General features: G+C 38.6%; 1 protein-coding gene across 3 annotated transcripts; it reads right to left on the bottom strand.

Moving 5' to 3' along the window:
- Positions 1–613: 613 nt before the first annotated feature.
- Positions 614–19,725, bottom strand: slc25a14 (solute carrier family 25 member 14). Of its 3 annotated transcripts, none has more exons than XR_015719728.1 (9): positions 18,875–19,135; positions 17,429–17,567; positions 14,367–14,461; positions 8,224–8,309; positions 7,890–7,985; positions 7,529–7,653; positions 7,209–7,422; positions 4,309–5,183; positions 614–1,866 (listed from the first exon to the last, which is right to left on the bottom strand). XR_015719728.1 is itself a non-coding variant. In XM_006785131.3 (9 exons), exons 2-9 carry the CDS (start codon positions 18,936–18,938, stop codon positions 5,142–5,144), a joined length of 861 nt encoding a protein of 286 aa, XP_006785194.1. In that variant the 5' UTR covers positions 18,939–18,979; positions 19,570–19,725; the 3' UTR covers positions 614–5,141. The 3 variants fall into 3 exon arrangements, 2 of the variants coding, with proteins under 2 accessions (XP_006785194.1, XP_006785193.1); XM_006785131.3 differs by adding an exon at positions 19,570–19,725 and having other exon boundaries at positions 614–5,183; positions 18,875–18,979; XM_006785130.3 differs by having other exon boundaries at positions 614–5,183.
- Positions 19,726–20,658: the final 933 nt, after the last annotated feature.

Below are 20,658 nucleotides of genomic sequence, written 5' to 3'. Positions count from 1 at the left end.
CTTAGCATAGAGAAGAACAAGAAGTACTGGGAGTGATGGTATGGCCCCCACAGAGCCCTGATCTCATCATCGAGTGTGTCTGGGATTACATGAAGAGACAGAAGGATGTGAGGAAGCCTACATCCACAGAAGATCTGTGTTTAGTTCTCAAATATGTTTGTAACAATCTACCAAACAAGTTTCTTCAAAAACTGTGTGCAAGTGTACCTAGAAGAATGCAAAGGGTGGTCACACCAAATATAGATTTGATGTAGATTTCTCTTTTGTTCCTTCACTGCATTTTGTTGATTAATGAAAATAAATGATTAACACTTCCATTTTTGAAAGCATTCTTTGTTTACAGCATTTTTTCTTCACCTGCCTAAAACTTTAAATATCTATTTTTAACTCTTAGATGTGGTATTAATGTGACAGCACATAACTTCTAACTTTTCTCCCCCAAGAGAACAAATGATATTTACCAATACTAATAAAAAGTTACTGTTATTTACTTATATCATCTACTTTTGCATACATTTTTATTCATCATAAATATTTTTTAAAAATCCATGAAATAGATTTTATCAACTGACAAACACACGAAATACAGGAAATTAATAATCACAGCTTATATTTTAATAATAAGTGAACAGTGAGTTTATATTCTGTCAAAAAAAAAAGGAAAAAAGAAAGATGTCTTTATACAGCAATGATACAAGCTAATCACAAATAAAAGTGCAAATGATCAGTGGGAGTGAAGAGAACACTTACAAAATAAAGATTTTCTTCTGCTTTCACACTTTGAAAATTTGGCAGTTACAAAGTTTCATAATTAAGTTACTTTAAACAGTAAAATGATGAAATTTAAGTGTGTCCGGACCCATCAGGACAAGAAACATTGATAGAACTTTAATAGATGAAATCCAACCTTCAATTACATGTTTTCATGAAGTATGACTAAACAATAAAAACAATACACTACGTGTCCAGAAAAACCCATTTCCCCTGCATCACAAAGATCATTGATGCCAAATGCCCAAAATTTAACACTAAATTATTGGCCGTTAAGTCAGTGTAACAGTGTTTTAGTTTTGTTAATAAGAGTAAAAATAAATAATAACATGGCACACACCGTGGGAAAAATTACTAGGCCCGAAAATGTGAAATAATGTGCTTGACACACAGCACCTGAACAGTTTAAATAAAATCACCCAAACAAATAAAATAAACATGTCTTGACTTCAGGTTAACTGAAGAGAGTCGAATAAATAGACAAATCTACAGATTGTCACATAAGATCAGCCAAAAAATAAAAATAAAAATTGAAATGTCATCTTCAAACATAAAATGATCCTGTACAATCATGATTCTAAATATTTGACAATCAGAAAAGAAAAGAAACCTTTGGACATTTAAAAGCTGAACAGTTCACAGAACATTACAGTGAATTTCCAGCTCCGTGGTTTTACCGTTGGACTGTACTAGAGTGGATTTACACAGTTCACAATTTAAATGATCCCATTTATCTTAGACTGGACATTTGCTCAGCCCCTCAATTCATCCTGTGTCTGAATCAAACCCTCTAAATTGGCTGTCCCTCACACACACAGCATGTGGGTGGGGCCTCTGTGGTCACAGCCAGAGCCCTGTACCTAAGATGACCATATTTGGGGTATCCACCCTGATTGACATCATTCATTTAAATTTGAGGAGCCCCCCCCAAAAAAAAAATGACAAAAAAAAATTTAAAAACAAACAAAAAGACGTGAAACTTGCTGTTTAGAGCAATCTGAAGCCCGGGGTTTCGGATTACAGGGAGTATTTCTATGTTGCTGATGTTTATTATGAGCATTCATCATCTGAACTGTAGACATATCACAGGGGAAACTGGAAAGCAGAAAAACAGGTTGAGCAGAAAGTGAATTACCCCACTGTGACATACATTCGTGGAAACATGAAATATGAGAGCGAATGTCAGTCAGCACTCCTGGTTTTACAGAACATTAGAAGGAGTGAGATGAAAACGTGTTCTGTAAATTTAAATGAGCCGACCTTCAACTGTTGTTCAGTTCAGCTCTGTTCATAAATAAGTACACGACAGAAAGCCTCATCATTTACCTGTCTGAGTATCACAATCACATTTACATTCACAACAATGTGCAAAAAGTAGCCGTTATACTCAGATTTAATAAGTAATTATAATATTTTTGTGTACCATCCTTTACCCAAGTTAACAGCTTGAAAAAGTTTGTCCAAAAAGAATTAAAGTTAAAGTTCTTCAGTCCAAATGACAATTTGGTTTTCCAGTAATTTCATCATTTTAAAAAAAATATTAGTTTACGTGTATCATGTTGAATGAATCGAAGACAATTGTATATTAACTAAATGTTCAATATTATCCACATTTACATGGGTACATCTGAAAATGCTGTTTGCACATCAAAGGTTTCCATCCAAGAAAAGCATTATAAACATATAATGTAGCATATGTTTATAGTACTTCAGCATATTAATGGAAGTTATTGAGGAGGAAACAAAACAATTTAATTTAAAAAAACAAAACAAAACAAAAACCCAAGTTTGAAATCAGGCAGGTCTGCACTTCTGCCTAGAATTCCCTGCTGATATTTTTTAATAAAAGAAATTATTAAACACACTTAGAACTGCAGTATTGTTACTTCAGTGTAGACTGAAGCTAAATCTTTGTTTTCAGATGTACCCATGTTATGAAAAACATCCCTGTGTAGCTGCATCTCCACCTGAGTCTTTAACCCACTCCGTGGATTAAACCTTGTACTCAGATTACCAGTGTGCAGACAATAAATAAAACTGAAGTGCAAAACTCAGTACACTCAGTGCAGTGATGAGCCGTCAGAACAGGACTGGAAGAATATAATTACAGAATATCATCTCTAACAGGCGTAAGGCTGTAACAGCACAACGCTCCCAGGACTCCAGGAAAACCTATTTTAAAGTGACCTCTGAGAGCAGCACGTCACACTTAGACGTACAAAGACGCGAAGTGAAACGGCTCACTACAAACTCTGGAGCACAAACTGGAAAAGAAATTAAACGCTACAGCAGTTTGAGGACAGGTAAAACCTACCAACTGCTCCTCGGAAAACTTCATTCACTATTAGTCACTTTAAAAAAAGTGCACAGGACGACAGCATTTACACTGGAAGACTGTCTGTTTTACTCAGGATTCTAAAGTCAGGCTCAATTAAGGAGAACTGGGTGGGTACCATGTGCCCCGTTTGTTTGATTAGCATCATTAGAGTACACAGAGGCCCAGGCTTAAGCAGGGCACTTAAACAGCTGCCTTTATGAAAATTGTGTTACGCAGTTAACAAATTGTTCCAATTAAACTACAAGATGCATAAAATTATGATCCTAATGCTCCTATGGAAGAGTGCTGCCCAAAGGTGTTTGAAAGAGACAAGCAAGCATGATAGAGAAGAGTTGAGATGCTGAGACAAACTAATGCGCTCTCAGGGCCAGATTATTAAGCACATGTAATTAAAGGGCAGGAAAGGAGGACTACTGTACGTAGTGCAAATGCAGCCTAAAAAAAACAAACAAAAACATTTCTGCAGCTGCAGAGATTCAGTACCAGTGGACACCGTGTGCGTCTTTTAATCAAAACCAGAGGAGACAGGGTGATGCAATTAGAAGAAGAAACAGATTCACAAAATCCAATCAGGTTTTTTTTAGCATTTGAGAGAAAGATGGCACAGCTATGTGGATGAGTGTGACCAACGTGGTGCTGGTTTATTAAATATTAGTCAAATATAACTTAAAGAGCACGGCTGCCTACAACAGTGCTGTTAAAGGATTTTGATCAATTAAGCAAAAAAAACCTAAAAAACAAAAAAACTGAATTTGACCAGCAACCAGACACAAAATGAGGAAAAAAAATGTTTATTTTAAATAAAATTTAAGCAAGCAGTTAAAAATAAATGTAAATATGTCTGGTCTGTTTTATATGGGTGGAGTTCAGAGAATGTGATTTACAAATGTGCACATGTCACCGAGTAATCTACATCAACTACAGTGACTTATTACAAAGACCAAGTGCAAGTTCGGGACGGGACGCAATTTGGCACAGGAACTGAGGTTAAAAGAGGAAAGATAAGGCCTTGTATGTACAGGAACATGCCTCAGGTAAAATACATCCACCTCTGAGTGTGAATGTGTCTGTACATACATTTACACTATGTACTGATTGTTCTCTTGTTTGTGTGGCAGCAAACTCTGCTCACCACCGACTACATCCTAATACTGATTCAGATGGATGTGAACAGAACTGAAAAAATAAACAAAACAAACCTTTTTGTTAAGGATTGGCTGCTGCTTTGAATCAAGTACTTCTTAATAAGAGCTGATGTGATATTTACTCTTCACAGGCTCAGATGGTTCAGATTTCTGACTGTAAAACAACAGAACAGAACAAATGAATAACAAAAACCTTTAGATGAACAAAAAAAAGTCAATGTGTTGGGTTATTTTCCACCAAACTCCACAGAGACAGCTCAGTGGAAGAGCCATCATCTCTCTGTAACAGTGTCAACTCTGTTGTACCGTCATCTCTCTTATTACTGTGACTACCAGTAAGAGTCACTTTGTCACGTGTACCACTCATTCACGCCATTCCTCTGTTCAGCAGTTAAAATGAGATTTTCTGAGCAAATTTCATGCGCCATCTTTCCCCTAAAACAAAGCTTTCTACACATTCTTTTTAAAATCTAACACCCTTTTTCCTCCGTACGTGCATCAGCTGTGTCTAAGAATCCTGAGCAAATAACTCTGTCCTCGGAAAGCCCAAGTTTAAAAATCCAGTCATGCAATACACACTAATCTGTTTCTCATCAGCTGAGAAAAACAAAACAAAACACATTGTCCTCTAAGCTTTCCCTCTTTTGCTAGAACTACGCATTTAGCTGCCTGAGGAGTGTGAAATGGTGAGCGAAATCATTAACCACAGCAGTCTTTAAAACAGAATCAGTAACAATAAATAAAACAAAAACAAACTTGAAATGAAACTGGTTTTTGTTCAAAGGGAGTGTAAATATAGATTTGCCAAATCGCCTGGTGCCATGCTCATGCCCCACTTATCTCTGACACAGTCCAACCGACCCACACAGTCGCACTACCGGCTCTTGTTAAAACGGGAGCTTCTTCAGCTGCTCAAAGGTAATGAAGAACTGAGAAGTATGTTAAGGAAACACAGACAGTGGATTGACAGATACAAATACTTCAATGCATTTACCTTGCAAAAAAAGTTGGTATTCAAATTGCACCAATGAAAACACTGACAGAGAGCATCATTGCCAGCACTACGATGGTTCATGGGGTAGGCTGAACAAACTCACCAAGTCCATTACTTGATTGCCATACAAGTCAATTTAATTTGTACTGTGCAAAAGTCTCAAGCCTCCTTTAATTTCTTTATATTTTTCTTTCAAGGAGCCAGACTTTCTTTAAAAGTACAGCCAGTGGCCAGCCGTTAAAAAAAAAAAGAAAAGAAGAAGTTATTTAGCAACATAAAACAAACAAAAACGAAGCATACTTCACTCATAAATATAAACTGATTAGTGTGTAATTATGTTCTCTAAGAAATTGATGCATTTTCATAAATGCATAAAATAAATCCAATAAAAATACATAGGAGTGGACACTGGTTTTGAACACAGTGGCTGAGATGGACATCATCCTTCTGCTTAATGGAGTAATGGAATGCAAAGGTCGAGGAGAGGAGACATGGAGGCAGTGAAATTAATTAAGTTGAGGACAAAATAAGCTTTCTATACATTCGAACCTCGGATACAGGAGGAACAATGCGGTTTTCGTCCTGGTCGTGGAACACTGGACCAGCTCTTTATCCTCTCGAGGATACTTGAGGGTGCATGGGAGTTTGCCCAACCAGTCTACATGTGTTTTGTGGACTTGGAGAAGGCATTCGACCGTGTCCCTCGGGGGGTCCTGTGGAGGGTGTTCTGGCAGTATGGGGTGTCTGGCCCATTGCTACGGGCCATTCAGTCCTTATACAACCATTGCAAGAGCTTGGTCCGCATAGCCGGCAATAAGTCGGACTCGTTCCTGGTGGGTGATGGGCTCCGCCAGGGCTGCCCTTTGTCACCGATTCTGTTCATAATTTTGTATGGACAGAATTTCTAGGTGTAGCCAAGTGGCGGAGGGCTTTCACTTCGGTGGTCTCAGGATCTCATCTCTGCTTTTCGCAGATGATGTGGTCCTGTTGGCTTCATCAGGTGATGGCATCCAGCTCGCCTTGGAACGGTTTGCAGCCAAGTGTGAAGTGGTGGGAATGAGAATCAGCACCTCCAAATCTGAGGCCATGGTCCTCAGCTGGAAAAGGGTGGAGTGCCCACTCCGGGTCAGGGTCTCGTCCCTGACCTGGAGGGGTCTTGTTCACGAGTGACGGGAGAAGGGAGCGGGAGATCGACAGACGGATTGGTGCAGCGGTTGCAATGATGCGGACGCTGTACCGGTCTGTTGTGGTGGAGAGAGAGCTGAGTGTAAACGCGAAGCTCTCAATTTACCAGTCGATCTACGCCCCTCCCCTCACCTATGGTCATGAGCTGTGGGTAGTGACCCAAAGAACGAGATCGCGAACACAAGCAGCGGAAATGAGCTTCCTCCGAAGGGTGGCTGGCCTCTCCCTTAGAGTTAGGGTGAGAAGTTCGGCCATTCGGGAGGGGCTCAGAGTAGAGCCGCTGCTCCTCCACATCGAAAGGAGCCAGTTGAGGTGGTTCGGGTATCTGACAAGGATGCCTCCTGGGCGCCTCCTGGGTGAGGTGTTCCAGGCATGTCCCACCGGGAATAGGCCCCGGGGCAGACCCAGGACACGCTGGAGAGATTATATCTCTCGGCTGGCCTGGGAACGCCTTGGTGTTCCCCCAGATAAGCTGGAGGAGGTGGCTATGGAGAGGGAGGTCTGGGTCTGACAAAATAAGAAGTGGCAGGCCTAAAAACTGGAAGTCATGTCCACTGGGATTTATAACTACCCTGGTATACCATAACACCATGATATAGCCCGAGTCTAATAGGGATGGCCAAATGCTAAATTTTAAAGTATAAGCAGTTTTTTCCCCATATTATATATCTAGATTTACTATTTCTGACCCTATTCCGGGTCTTTTATGGAATTAATTCTTTTTCTAAGAGCTAGAAATGATCCAAGTTCAAGTTTTGTTTTCTTTAAAGGATACAATGATGTTCCAAGGTCCCAGTCGTAGCCAGTTAGGCCAAAATCCCTTGTAGAGAGCAAAGAAGCCTTCATTCCTCCACGTCTGCATCAGTCCATCCAATGTTCCTTTGTAAATGGGGTTTCCAGACAAAACTCGCTGGTTCATCATTCGAGTTCTGACCACATCTACAGGATTGGAGGCCAGTGCCCCCGCCAAGCCACATGCAAAACTTGAACTGCAGAAAAACACAGAATGCAGATTAACAGCTGTTACAGCTGTTACTGTTACAGCTGTTGCTACTGCACAGCTAAAGACAGACTTTAAGAATAGTTTAAACTTACATGAAATGTGCTAAAATAGTGTCTCCCATGAGGCCGGAACGAAGGAGGTGCTTCTTTGTTATGTCATAGACAGGAAGTTCCACTCCGACAACAATAGCTGCTCGCTGTGCTGTGGGGATGACACCCTGAAGAAGTGAAGGGTGGAGAAAATGAATCAGACTGTGACACACTTACAGTGCAACTCAGTGAACAGAATGAAGCAAGATGGGTGTCTATTTTCCTTGAAGGCATAGAAAAGTTGCTTTTAGGCTTTGTGCTAAACTGTGGATAGATTGGACCAGATTAACTAGACCAGACCTTACTGTAACTTTTATGGCCAAAAACACCTTGACCTAGCTATACAGCGAAATGCAGCACTCACTCTCCACAGCCCTCTGGTGCCCTCTGTCTGGTAGATGTTGATGAAGTTGGACATCATGCTGCCTTGGAGCAGGCTGCCCTGTGCCTGCATTCTGATCTAAAACAAACGGAAACACAAAACAGTTGCTAAACTTTTGGCTCATGGATTAGGTTTAAAAAAAAAGAAAAAGGATCAACTATAAAGTTACTAGTATTCTGTTTCTGAGCACATGCGTGAGTATTTCTCATCATATCAGTGTCACAACTGCTGTTTAATAAATAATAAAGCAGTGCTTTGATATTGACAGCACACATATTCCAATATCCTAGGGCTTACTGCCAACATTAGTGGTCACCTTGAGAACATCTGTAGGGTTGGCCAAAGAGGACGACAGGACTCCAGACACGACACCGCAGAAGACGTTGATGACCATCGTCTCATCTGTCACAAAATGACACAAATTGAGTCAAGACAGAGCCAAAACCAACCGGCAAACTAACAATTATTAAGATCATCCTATAATTAACTATGAATTGATGTCTAAAGGGTTATTTCTAGAGATAACGTAAATTTTATGAACACTTAATTCTTGCTTTGTGTATCAGTTTTGGTACACTATTGCATCTTCTCTGGGTCTAAACATCAGTGTAATTATTTAGAACAGCAACCGAGACAACTCAGTTCAATTATTATTATTTCTTCTTAATGTCTGTAGATTACAGAACAAAGTGTTAAATTTGCAAGGATCCAGTTACTGTATAGTGTATACAGTTTAAAATATAAATAAATTTTCTTTTAATGCAAACTAACTTAAGTGTTGACTTTTTGCGACATTAAAAAAACATATTGGCATTATTTTAGGGCCTGTTTTGAAACATCTGTTGAGGAATAAAAGTTCAAGTTTTTTTGCACCTTGTACTTTCAACATCTCACATCAACGTCTGATCACAATGAGAAAAATCGACATATCAAAGAATCAACCCTTTTAAATATCTTACATCCTTAAAAATGACAAATCAATAATAATAATAATAATGGATTGGATTTATATAGCGCTTTTCAAGGCACTCAAAGCGCTTTACAATTCCACTATTCATTCACTCTCACATTCACACACTGGTGGAGGCAGCTACAGTTGTAGCCACAGCTGCCCTGGGGCAGACTGCCATATCGCGCCATCGGCCCCTCTGGCCAACACCAGTAGGCGGTAGGGTAAAGTGTCTTGCCCAAGGACACAACGACCAGGACAGAGAGCCCGGGGATCGAACTGGCAACCTTCCGGTTACAGATGCGCTTCCTAACCCCTGTTGATGTTGTTGTTCACACTTTTTTTTTTTTTTTTTACATTTCTTATAATGCTGAAAATAATCCTCATGAAAATGTATAAATGGTATTATCACAGTTCAGTGTTTACAGCTGTTTCTAGACAGATATGAGAGTTTGCTTGCAGGCCAACAGCACTAGCCATTAAAGTCTGAGCATGAGCTAAAAAAAAAACTAAACCCAAAGTTGCCAAAAATAAATTTAAATTAAAAAAAAGGAAATGGCCTGAAAACAACAACATGCAAGCAGAATGGAGTGGCCAACATGGCTAAGCAGACAATGCACAGTCAAGTGACACCTTAATGGCAAGTTGCTAACTAACTTGTAAAATATTTTGCTAGTAGGTGATAACCTACCCAACCTCTGACTATTTTTCTCTTTAAATGCATACTACAGAATATTGTGTATCAACGGTAGCAAATGATACACTGGAATTATTTGAACACAGAAATCATTATTAGCCTCTAAAAGAAACATTAGCTGTTAGCCTGTCTCTTAACTAGAGCCTGTCTGAAATGAAGTCTTCTTTGTTTTGAGTAAAAGCTACAAAATTAGGATAGCTATTTCTGGAAGGTGGAAAGGTTAAAAATATGCTAAAAGGCACCAAGTTGAAATTACAGATTCCTATTCAGAGCTCTTATCAAGCACACAGTACTTCACAGTCAGTTTTAAGAGAAGAGAGAGGGAGAAAATCAAAGGCGTAACCATTGTTTGGCTTATCTAATTTTCTCATATTTGCTATAATCTACATTGTGCATAGTGGCTTAAAAACACTCAGATGGTTGATCTCATTTGTAGTAACCCAATGTGGTGTCTACACTGGATCAAGGAATAGAAATCTGACATTTCAACAACAAGCTGGCAAGTGTGCTGACAAATGCTATCTAAATTCAATTTATTATATTTTATACTGACTTTAAAAATTATTTAGCATCAAACCACAACAACTATTGCCAAGGTGGCTGGGATGGTGCCTCCCCCCCTCCCACTTATGTCTTTGGATGACAGTTACTTAAACTAAATTAGGCAGGTGCATAAATTTGGACACCCCAACAGAAAAATTACATCAATATTTAGTAGATCCTCCTTTTACAGAAATAACACCTCCAAACACTTCTTATAGCTTCCAATGAGAGTCTGGATTCTGGTTGAAGGTATTTTGGACCTTTTGTCTTTACAAAACATCTCCAGTTCAGTCGGGTTTGATGGTTTCAGAGCATGGACAGCCCGCTTTAAGTCACACCATAGATTTTCAATAATATTCAGGTCGGGGGACGGAGATGGCCATTCCAGAACATTGTACTTGTTCCTCCTGCATTCGTCTCCCATACAGCATCTCCTTGTGCAAAGTGCGCTGAATAGTTGAATGATGGACAGTGACACCATCTGCAGGAAGATGATGTTGTAGGTCTTTGGAGCTGGTGTGTGCGTTGACTGTTCTCACCATCCTTTCCCTCTGCTTATCTAAGATTTTCCTTGACCTGTCACTTCCAGCCTTAATTACAATTGTCCATGTGGTCTTCCATTTCCTCACTATGTTCCTCACAGCGGAAACTGACAGCTGAAATCTCCGAGATAGTTTTTTGTATACTTCCCCTAAACCATGATGTTGAACAATCTCTTTGAGAGTTGTTTTCTCTCAAGAGAAGATGCAAAGAGGAGAAAAACTTGCAATTGGCCACCCTAAATACCCTTTCTCGTGACTGGATTTACCTGTGTATGTAGGTCAAGGGTCAATGAGCTTACCAAACAAATTTTATGTTTCAATAATTAGTGCTAAAGCTATTCAAATCAATAAAACAACAAGGGTGCCCAAATTTATGCACCTGCCTAATTTAGTTTAAGTAACTATTGCACACTTTCTGTAAATCCTATAAACTTCATTTCACTTCTCAAATATCATTGTGTTTGTCTGCTATAAGATATATTTAAATGAAATTGCTGATCCAAACAACCAATGATTTATGAAGGAAAAACATGAAAATTATCAGGGGTGCCCAAACTTTTGCATACCACAGTATATAAAAAGGAAGCCAATTTCAGTCTCAAACAACATCACTTTCCTTTTCTGGCACAAACAAATTATGCAACTTTGTGCTGTGCACACTTAATATCAAATATATGTGTGACAAATGGATAAAAGCTTATCAGAGTGTCAGTATCAAAACAGCCTCTTTCATAGTTTCCTGCCTTTTCCATCCCCACTCATCTTTCTGTCCCTTCCTTCCTTCCTTCCTGGACGCACTTTGCCTGTTGTTTAGCTTGCAAATTACTGTCGGGATGATAACTCACTCACTTCCAGATGGGTCAACACAGGTGTTGTATTGTCGCTCTATTCAGAGGAAATATGTTGGAAAAAAGAAATGTCCAACTTAACCTGGGTAAAATGTTGGGACCTTGGTGTGTTTGCATTTTCTCTTACATTGTTTACTTTATCAAGGCTGATTTTGATTTTTAACAAATAAAGGACATCCGCTCAGCTAAGGTGAATGTATTTTATTCATTTCCAGGGGCAAATTATCATATAACTGCTTTACTTTCAACCATTTCCAACAAACATACAAACATCATTAACCTCTTTTCATCCACTGAATCTCAAACAAGTGACAACACAACACCCAATATTTTGTAATCCAAACAAGGAAGAAAAGATTTGCAAAGGGGTTTTCATGTTTGATGCACAAAACTAGCATTGATTGCAAACAGAAAGAAAAAGAATGAGCATGAAAAAATGAAAAGCAAGAGAAGCACGGTCATGCACAATCAATTTTTGGTTCACCTGCCATGGAGACTTTTATAGTTATGAAACTGCACCAACCCCAGATTTATCGAAGGCCAAGAGCATTTTAGAAGCCGAATTTTGTGTTAATTATTCCACACTACAATGTTAAATGACTCTGATATTCTGCTGTTTGGTTTGCTGTCCTAGAAATATGACTTGCATAGTAATAAAAAAATAATAAAAAATACTGGCTAGAAGTCAAATTGAGGTAAATCAGTGCACTGCAGCTTTGGTTATGCTCCATTCCTGTTCAATGTCAGTGTATCTTAATGATCAACTCAACACTTGGCAAGAAAGAAGAAATGGCTGTTGTGTCTCAGGGAGCCATTAGAGAAGGACATTTATTGGTATTCACTCTGGACTGTTTAACTGAGCTTCAAAGTTCGCCTTAAAGATCACGGCAGGCTTGTAAAGCGCTCGCCTTGCGTAGCAGAGTTTTTACCATTTAAAAAATAAATAAACAGCAATATTAATCTTTTCCCCTTTCTCCTGTCTAATTCCACCATGCTTCTAGTGCTAATGCCACAAACCTCTGTTACATCCGTGCCCGCACCACTAAATTAGATATTGTCAGACAGTGAATACTAGCGAAGAAGAAGACGAGAAAGACGACAACGAAGAAGAAGAAGAATCGTCAATAATAATGATGCCGTTGCTGGGAAAAAATGATCAAACATCTTAATGAGTGTAGTTGTAACACATTATCTTTGCCTTACTTGGTTCCCTGTTGCTGTGCATATGCAGAGCTGCCTACATTTTAACTGTGCTGATAAAATCCAGCACAGAACCTGCGTGAGCAGAAAATAAGCAAAAGGAGTCTGTTTAAAAACAGTTTTTTCTGGAGCATCTCTTTTTCAACCTCATCTATGTTTGGCCTTTACCTCTGTGACAGATCCCTTTCCTCTCCTGTACTATATAAGCCAATAACATAGTATGTTTAAACCATTTGGAGTTCATTTTGTAAGCTTACTGATCCTCAAGATGCAATGCAATATTACTTCAAGTATTCCAACGGTGATTTGATTCCAGTTGGAAACACAAATCCCCTTTGGAGGGGTGTCAGAAAGGGCATCGGGCTCAAAACTCTGCCAGATCAAACCATGAGCTACTTGTTATGATGAATCCTTGTAGAAAAGGAGCAGCCGAAATATCCATTTAGTCATCATTACTGGGTATGCTGAATGGAAGATGGCCCTTTAAAAAACAAAACAAAAAAAACAACAACAACAAAAAAGAAAACCCTTTACAGCAGGGGGGGGGTAACATAAGAAGGGGGAACTGTTGTGGAGGTCTGCACCATAAACAGAACCCAGTTCAGCTTTTTAGCCTCCACAACAGTCCCAGATTTAGACTTTTTGTTTTTATTTCACTTTATTTTCAGTTAGTTTACTTGTCTGTGTTCAGTTTTTAATCATTTGAAAATGTTTAGTTTCAGTTTTCTATTGTTTCAGTGGTAGTTTTAGACTTTCTCATTAGTACAGTTTGGAGGGTGTTTAGATATTTGGAGAAATTTAGAAAAAAAAAAAAATCACAACAGACGTCACAATACAAATGCACCTCTGTGTAAAGCAGGGGTAGGCAACTCCAGGCCTCGAGGGCTGGTGTCCTGCAGGTTTTAGATCTCACCCTGGGTCAAAACACCTGAATCACATGATTAGTTCTTACCAGGCCTCTGGAGAACTACAAGACATGGTGAGGAGTCAATTTAGCCATTTGAATCAGCTGTGTTGGATCAAGGACACATCTAAAACCTGCAGGACACCAGCCCTCAAGGCCTGGAGTTGCCCACCCCTGGTGTAAAGAGATGACCAAAGTGCCACATAACTGCTTGGGTTTTCTTTTTTATTCCCCTCCCAAAAAGTCACAGTTCTATTTATTGCACAGCCCAGTGTCTTTATATTAACACATTAACTAAAATGCTTTACATAGTTTTTCCATTTCATATGTTAAAGGGGTCAAAGATATGACTCTGAATAGCAGCATCAGTTAACCAGCTAAAATGCAAATGTAAGAAAATGACTCTCTGTCCGTTCTGTTTTTATTATGGAAGATCCAAGATAGCTTAAAAAGCATTTGCTTACTGTAATCTCTGGTTTTGGCTGAGCCCAAACTAAAATCTTACAAATCAAATGCATGTTAAAGGACATTGCATCAGTTTCCTGTGAGGACAGAATAATTGTTATTCAAAATTTCATGCCACCTACATGGTTGGCCAGTTGTCTGGTTTAGCTGATTAGAATAAATGTGAGAATACTATCAAGTTTTCAGCTGGGTTCTGTGTAACTAACTAATGAAACCCTGTGAATTAAAGACAGTCTAAAATTAGCCTTTTAAGGAGAACTTAGTAAAAGGACACAAAAAAAGATATTAGAGTTAGAAATAGTGATACCAACCTTCTGGCTGACTGACAAATAGCCTCTTCAGAGAATTGTAGGTTCCTATCTTGATTGTCCCGTAAGAAGCCTGTCTCAAAAGAGCCGGGGAAATTCTGTGAGGAGAAGATTAAAAAAAAAATGTTTGATTCAAGTCAGTTCCTAAAGCGAGTATATATCAAGAACGTACTTGCGTGGCTATGAATGCAAGTCAATACCATTTTGACCTTATTAAGGATTGTGAAATTCAAGCTATTGTTCGTTACACAGAAAGTGGATTTTAGAAAGTGCTCTGAAAACACCTGAATGCTCTAAAAACAAAGAGAAGCTTGTTTTTAATCTTTTTCAGAATGGATTTCATTACTTTCCCCACGGGGCTTTCAGCTGAATTCAGCTCAGCCGCCCACAAAGTGTAGCAGCTCTGTGTTCAGTCTTTATTACTGCATATCGTAGAGCACATCAAGGCTCCAGACTAATGTTCAATTTTTTCCCTCCCCACATCAGTAAATGTAACAGAGTATTCACAGTGTCTTATCATGTTCAAATAATCAGCCTTTACTTGTCATGAAGTTGTTGCTGTGGCACATTCTAAACTCTATTTGTTCTGATGATTGCAAACAGTTAAGAAAAACCACATGGTGAACACCCATCCAGCTTTTCTCCTTCAGAAGGTGAGTACCAAAGGGCTGAAGATGTGGCTGATAAATGAGAAGTGAATGATTCCCACACTTTTTGCTTTTCTCAGACTGCAACATCCTCAACTTGTGTCTTATTCCACCCACGAGAAATGTGAGCAGAGGAGTGGAGGCAATATGAATTTAACAGAATGAGAACATATTTGCCTCTGCGCCTCAGTTAAAGAGGGCATGTGGTGCAGCTTCATCATAAATTGGTTTGTTACTGCCCACTTACTGATGTATGCTACGATCTCAGGTGTAACAGCGCTCATGACATGGTACCATTTAGGACTTAGTTAAATTGAGAAGGGTGCAACAAGACCAAATGTGAAATCGTACACACAAGAGCAAAAAGTCTGATTAGCAGCTTCCCCTGTATGCCTGTTCTCTATGCTCTCCACACGAATTTTAAGAATTCAAACATTTTTCAGCGTGGTGGAAAAAGACCGATTTCCTGGTCACTGGCAGGAGGATAGAGGACAGAAGAGACAAGGAGGCATAATTTAGAGAACTCAGAGGACTTTAGGCTTTTCTTGGGCAGCCAACCCAAGTATATTATTAATTTTCCCACCTTGTGGTTTCCCTAACAGCTCGCCAGCTAGCTACTCTGGCAATCCAGGATATTACTGACCTTCCACCAGCTCCAATCCAAGATAGTGGCGTTGGAGTTCATCCACAGGGCGAGAGACAGCTGATTGCATTGTTCAGGTATTTATGGCCACAAAGTACCTCACAAATATTTCCACTGGAGAATTTATTAACTGTGTCATTCAATAACTCATTTAAGAAAATGTGTGCAAAGAAAGGAGTCACAAATGTGACCACAGGGTTGCTTAATTATGTGTTTTTTGGTCAGTAAGACTATAGATATTCATCACAATCACTCAAAAGGAAGGGATTTATTAAATAAGAAAAGAGTTGTTTAACTAGATTTCCTATGAACCCAGACCTCGTGCATGTGTACAAATGGCAAATAAAATATTTTATCTTCATCTTTCTTTAACTTTTATTATACCTTACCTAACAAAAGTTAAATAAACTAAACCAAACACACTGCAGCATGGCAGGGATTTTTATTAAGGGGTAAAAATCAAGGAAAGAGATGTGTTGAAGGCCAAAAGAGAAAATTATTTCAAAGTAGAAGCAGCACAAATATTGTTTAGGCTGAAATTCAAATTCATTTATTGCATAGCCTTGTGTACAGACCCCTTGCAGCTCATATAGTTATATTTTTTTGCATATTATATATTTTTACTGTATTTCTCATATGCTTTATTATTCCTTTAAATGATCACTTATTCTATTTCTCTATTTTATATGAGCATTTTTTGCATCTGTTGTGGACAGCAAAGGAAAATTTAGTTGTACAGGGAAACATGTTGGGAAATATTTTGTTATATGCAGATATTTTGTGCATATGACAATAACACTTTGAAACTTCAATGTGAGAAACACTGACAGTGGTGAGTTTATTTTTAACCAGTGGAGTGCATTCATATTTACTGAAGTTCATATCCCGACTAACCCAAGCTGCTGACCACTCTAACCATACGTGACCCGACTCCCTTCTACCCCCCTTACACAAAATATCATGAAGCTAAAATAGAATACTAAACTGCTTTAACAGAGCAGCCAGCAGCAGCCAGCAGCAGCCTGCGTCACCCATATATGATATCAGAAGTGAGTAGCAAGTAAGACTATTTATTTGACTGCACAAGGAGAAAAAAGAAAATGAGATCTCCCAGTCTTCTAGGAACAATAATTTACCTGGGAGTGTATGCACACGCCCTGGAAATAAGAGCTGGTAGGACTGAAATTCTAAGGAAATCTTTATTCAAATAACCCCCACTTAAACTTACAGCGGAGTCTTATTTCAAAGTGTATTAGCTCTCAGTAAAGCTCAAATGAAAAACACTGGCGAGGGGGGCAGTCGCTTCTCTGCAGCACAAGCAATGTAGACAGTTAGATAGCAGAATTATTTATAACATTAGAGAAAATATTAAATGCAAATGGACTTTCCTACATATAAGAAATGATGGAGCCAATCAATGCTTTTGGCATTCCACCAAAGGGATATAAACCAGATTATTTAACATTGTTGCTACAGAGTTAAATTTATTAAGACTTTTCTGTACATCAAATGGCCCAAAAAATACAGAAAATGCTAAGACATCCGTTAGGTAAAGCAACACAGGCTCTTTGCCAACACTGCTTATGTGCACAGTCAGCCTACAAAGGCTCAGCTGAGTCAGAAAACAAAAACGTATTAAGCAAAGACAGGAATTTTTAATCTTGATCAAGCAATAGCATTCATGTAAACTAGAGAGATGCATCACGAAAAACCCTTCTACAGTGAAACTATGACATGCAGATCAAATGAGTGGCCTAAAAGATAATATTCCATACCCAGAGTAGAGCGCCCGGATGCCCTCCTCCTTCCCGATCCTGAACAGGGCATGGAACATGCCTCTGTAGCGCACCTCTGTGTACTGAGACTGACCTTGGACCTGTAGTCTGGTCTTAGTAAGGTCAATGGGAAATGTGCCTGAGAATGAAAAATAATGATAAATAGGGATTAAAAACACATTTTATGTGGTTTATTATTTTATTTTATTATTTTAAAAAGACAGAAATACAGAAACAAATGTATATTATGTAGCTCTATGTTCATATCATACACAGTAAACATCAAACATGTTAAAAGAGAAATCCTCTACTGAAGTCAATAGATGAGTTCTACAAGAGGAAAGACAGTGGTAGAAGCATAACTTCCAGAAAAAGTTTATTTTTGGCATTTAAAAAATAAATAAAAATAAATAACAAACAAAAAAAGATTAGTCTGAAATGAACGCCTAAAAATTACAAATTGATTATGACAAAACTATTATTAGCAGTTACTTTAATCAGCACTCAAACCACAGATTATTCAACAGAATTACACATTTACTTATTGTTTATATTAAAAAGAGAAGCATGTCTTTTATAGTTGCAGAACTTCTCATTCATTTGCAAAAAAATAAACAAACAGGTCCATGTAAAATGGACTAACCCTGCCAGAACCGAGCAGAGAGTAAATCTGAACTTGTATGGAGACACTTGTTGTTAAAATTTAAGTTTGAATGCCTCCATGGCTCTTGCTACTGGCTACTTGCTCTTAGAATGTCTTTGTGTTATTAGTTTTACAGCCTAATTCTAAGCAACATGTATTCAAACACTGAAAATGTATTTTTCTTCATTCTTTAAGACTCTAAATAGAGCAACAGATGAAATGTTTTAATTTTGCCTCATATTCTCTGGGGAAAAAAATAATAGAATAGCCCTTTATTGTCACTGTACATGTACAATGAAATTGGAGATGCTCCACACCAACTGTACTGGAACAAAATATACAAATAGTAGACAATAGGATTAAATAGCAAAGAGTAGCTGATGAAGAGTGATTTAAATGGGCTTTTGCATGGAGCAAAAAATCTAAAAAATATGATTTTGAATGTGATGATTGTGTGAGAGACACAAACTGAGGTTAAACACCAGACTTTTGTCAGCACTCAACAATCTGGACTGAACTTTGTGAATGCCACACACCTTCAATTGCAGAATGGGGAACACAATTATCACCAAATGGCTTTGACATTTTCTCTGCTACATGCACCATTTCCCTTTTTGGAGCCAGTGTTATCTGTAGTGATGCATTTTCCTACAATACTGGCGGTTAACCATTTGCATACAACGCGCTCTACTCGTGTTACATTAAAGCATATACCCCCGACTCCCAAAAAAAAATACAAAATACAAAAAAAACCAAAATTACACCTGATGGTCAATGTGTGGATATTGCGGCGCACCACGTACCGAATTCTGCGACAATCGAGGCCATCCCTCCATAGATAAACGGCTTCCAGTTCAAGTTGGCCATCTCCGTGGCGGCGGCAGCTGCTTCCACCTGCTGCAGCCCCGCTAAAAATAGAAGAAGACCACCCAGACAGAGGTCAACGCAGTGCTGCCACCTCAGACAATACAACATGTCGACAAACATTGAGGTAAAAGAGGATGCTACAGATCAACGAAGTGCCTCAGCATCAGCATCCCAGCATACTGCGCCGGAAAGAGACGCCCAGCAGTATCGAACACGGTGAGGAGAGCCGTCATATTTGTTGTGACCCTACTATTGGCTCATAATAAAGTCAATACCATTTTCGGCGTCTTGATTGGCTGGGGTGCAAGAGGCGGGCACGGAATGCGTTACCGATAGCAACAGTGCCAAGAGAAATAAATTAAGTTATTTATTTTTATTACTCGTCATAGAATGACAAAGAAGCTATTTTATTAATGAAATCTAAATCATATGATGATATAATACAGTTTTAATCATTTTATAAAATGGTCTTTTTTTTTTTTTTTTACAGAGATGATCGCCCACCTGCTTCCAGCGTTCCGCCTCGAAACAGATGGCTGCTGCTAGGCTAAATGCTACTTCTAAAAAATTACTAGCCGGTCTGTTAGCAAATTTACCAACTGGCAACCAGTTACTGTCAAACTGAACGTACCTGTGCTGTAGATAAAGTCCGCGACCTTCTATGCAGCTTGGTTTCCCATGTGTCAGAGAATAACTATGCATTGACTTTAATAAAATGCCGGCGGAAAACTTCTCACCTTTCGTTAGCTTCCCATTTACGCTAGCGTGTGGCAGAATTTGTAAAAACAGGATTTCCGTTAACACTTTCAAAATAAAACGCCTTTTGTCTAACTAAAGTAATCAAGCAATGTAATTTATGTCGTTACGGTTAAAGCAGTGTTTACACAAATAAAACATAAATAAACAAAGTAATGCTAAATGTAATTTCAGGTGGCTAAAAATGAAAACAGTGATCTTAAAATAAAGTTTGATGGAATAAACAATTTTAAACTAGTGATTTAGCTAGGCTACTGATGGTTTACTTATTTCTAAATGTTTATTGGGTGTTCATCTATACAAATATATAATTAACCACCACAGCTGATAGATCTTCAGGAAAGCTGAATTTGTTTTATTGGAGTTGGAACAGGTCTTCCCCTGAACAGTGTGAAACACGCAGTCATACAAAAGTAAGAAAAGTACATAGTTTTCTAATATCTTTTCAGGTAGCACATTAAATTAAAATCCATCCACAGCATTCAAACTGTGATATATTTAATCACACCCTAGCGTTTCCATCATCATATTTCTTTAATGAACCCTTACTCATTTATCTTTGTGCTCTCAGTTGTATGGCAACACATATTCAGCATTTTTTTTCTTGCGTGTTTGCAACAGATGAGAGACTCCATTCTCAATAAAACATAAAATCGGCAACTTGAAACAACCCAAGTTTTTATTTTTTTCCGATTTCTTAATGAAATTGATTTTACATATGATGCAAGGTTTTCTTTCTTATTTTATTATGATTTCCTGTTGGATTCTTTCACACCTAACTGTGTTTGTTTTCTTCTTCTTCTGGCTGCTCCAGAAGAAGCAGCTTGAGGTTGACATATCAGATCATCTGCCCCGATTTCACCCTATCCATATCCTCGTCTGTGATGCCAACCTACATGCCAATCTACACGTCCGCCTTCACTACCTCCTCTGCAGTCTTATTTCCCTCCTGCCTGGCAGCTCC

The sequence above is a fragment of the Neolamprologus brichardi genome, chromosome 10 (genome assembly GCF_056152115.1).
Source record: "Neolamprologus brichardi isolate AB-2024 chromosome 10, ASM5615211v1, whole genome shotgun sequence".
NCBI classification, from domain to species: domain Eukaryota; kingdom Metazoa; phylum Chordata; class Actinopteri; order Cichliformes; family Cichlidae; genus Neolamprologus; species Neolamprologus brichardi.
The sequence above is the reverse complement of the archived record's forward strand: the minus strand, read 5'-3'. Positions and strand labels throughout refer to the sequence as shown.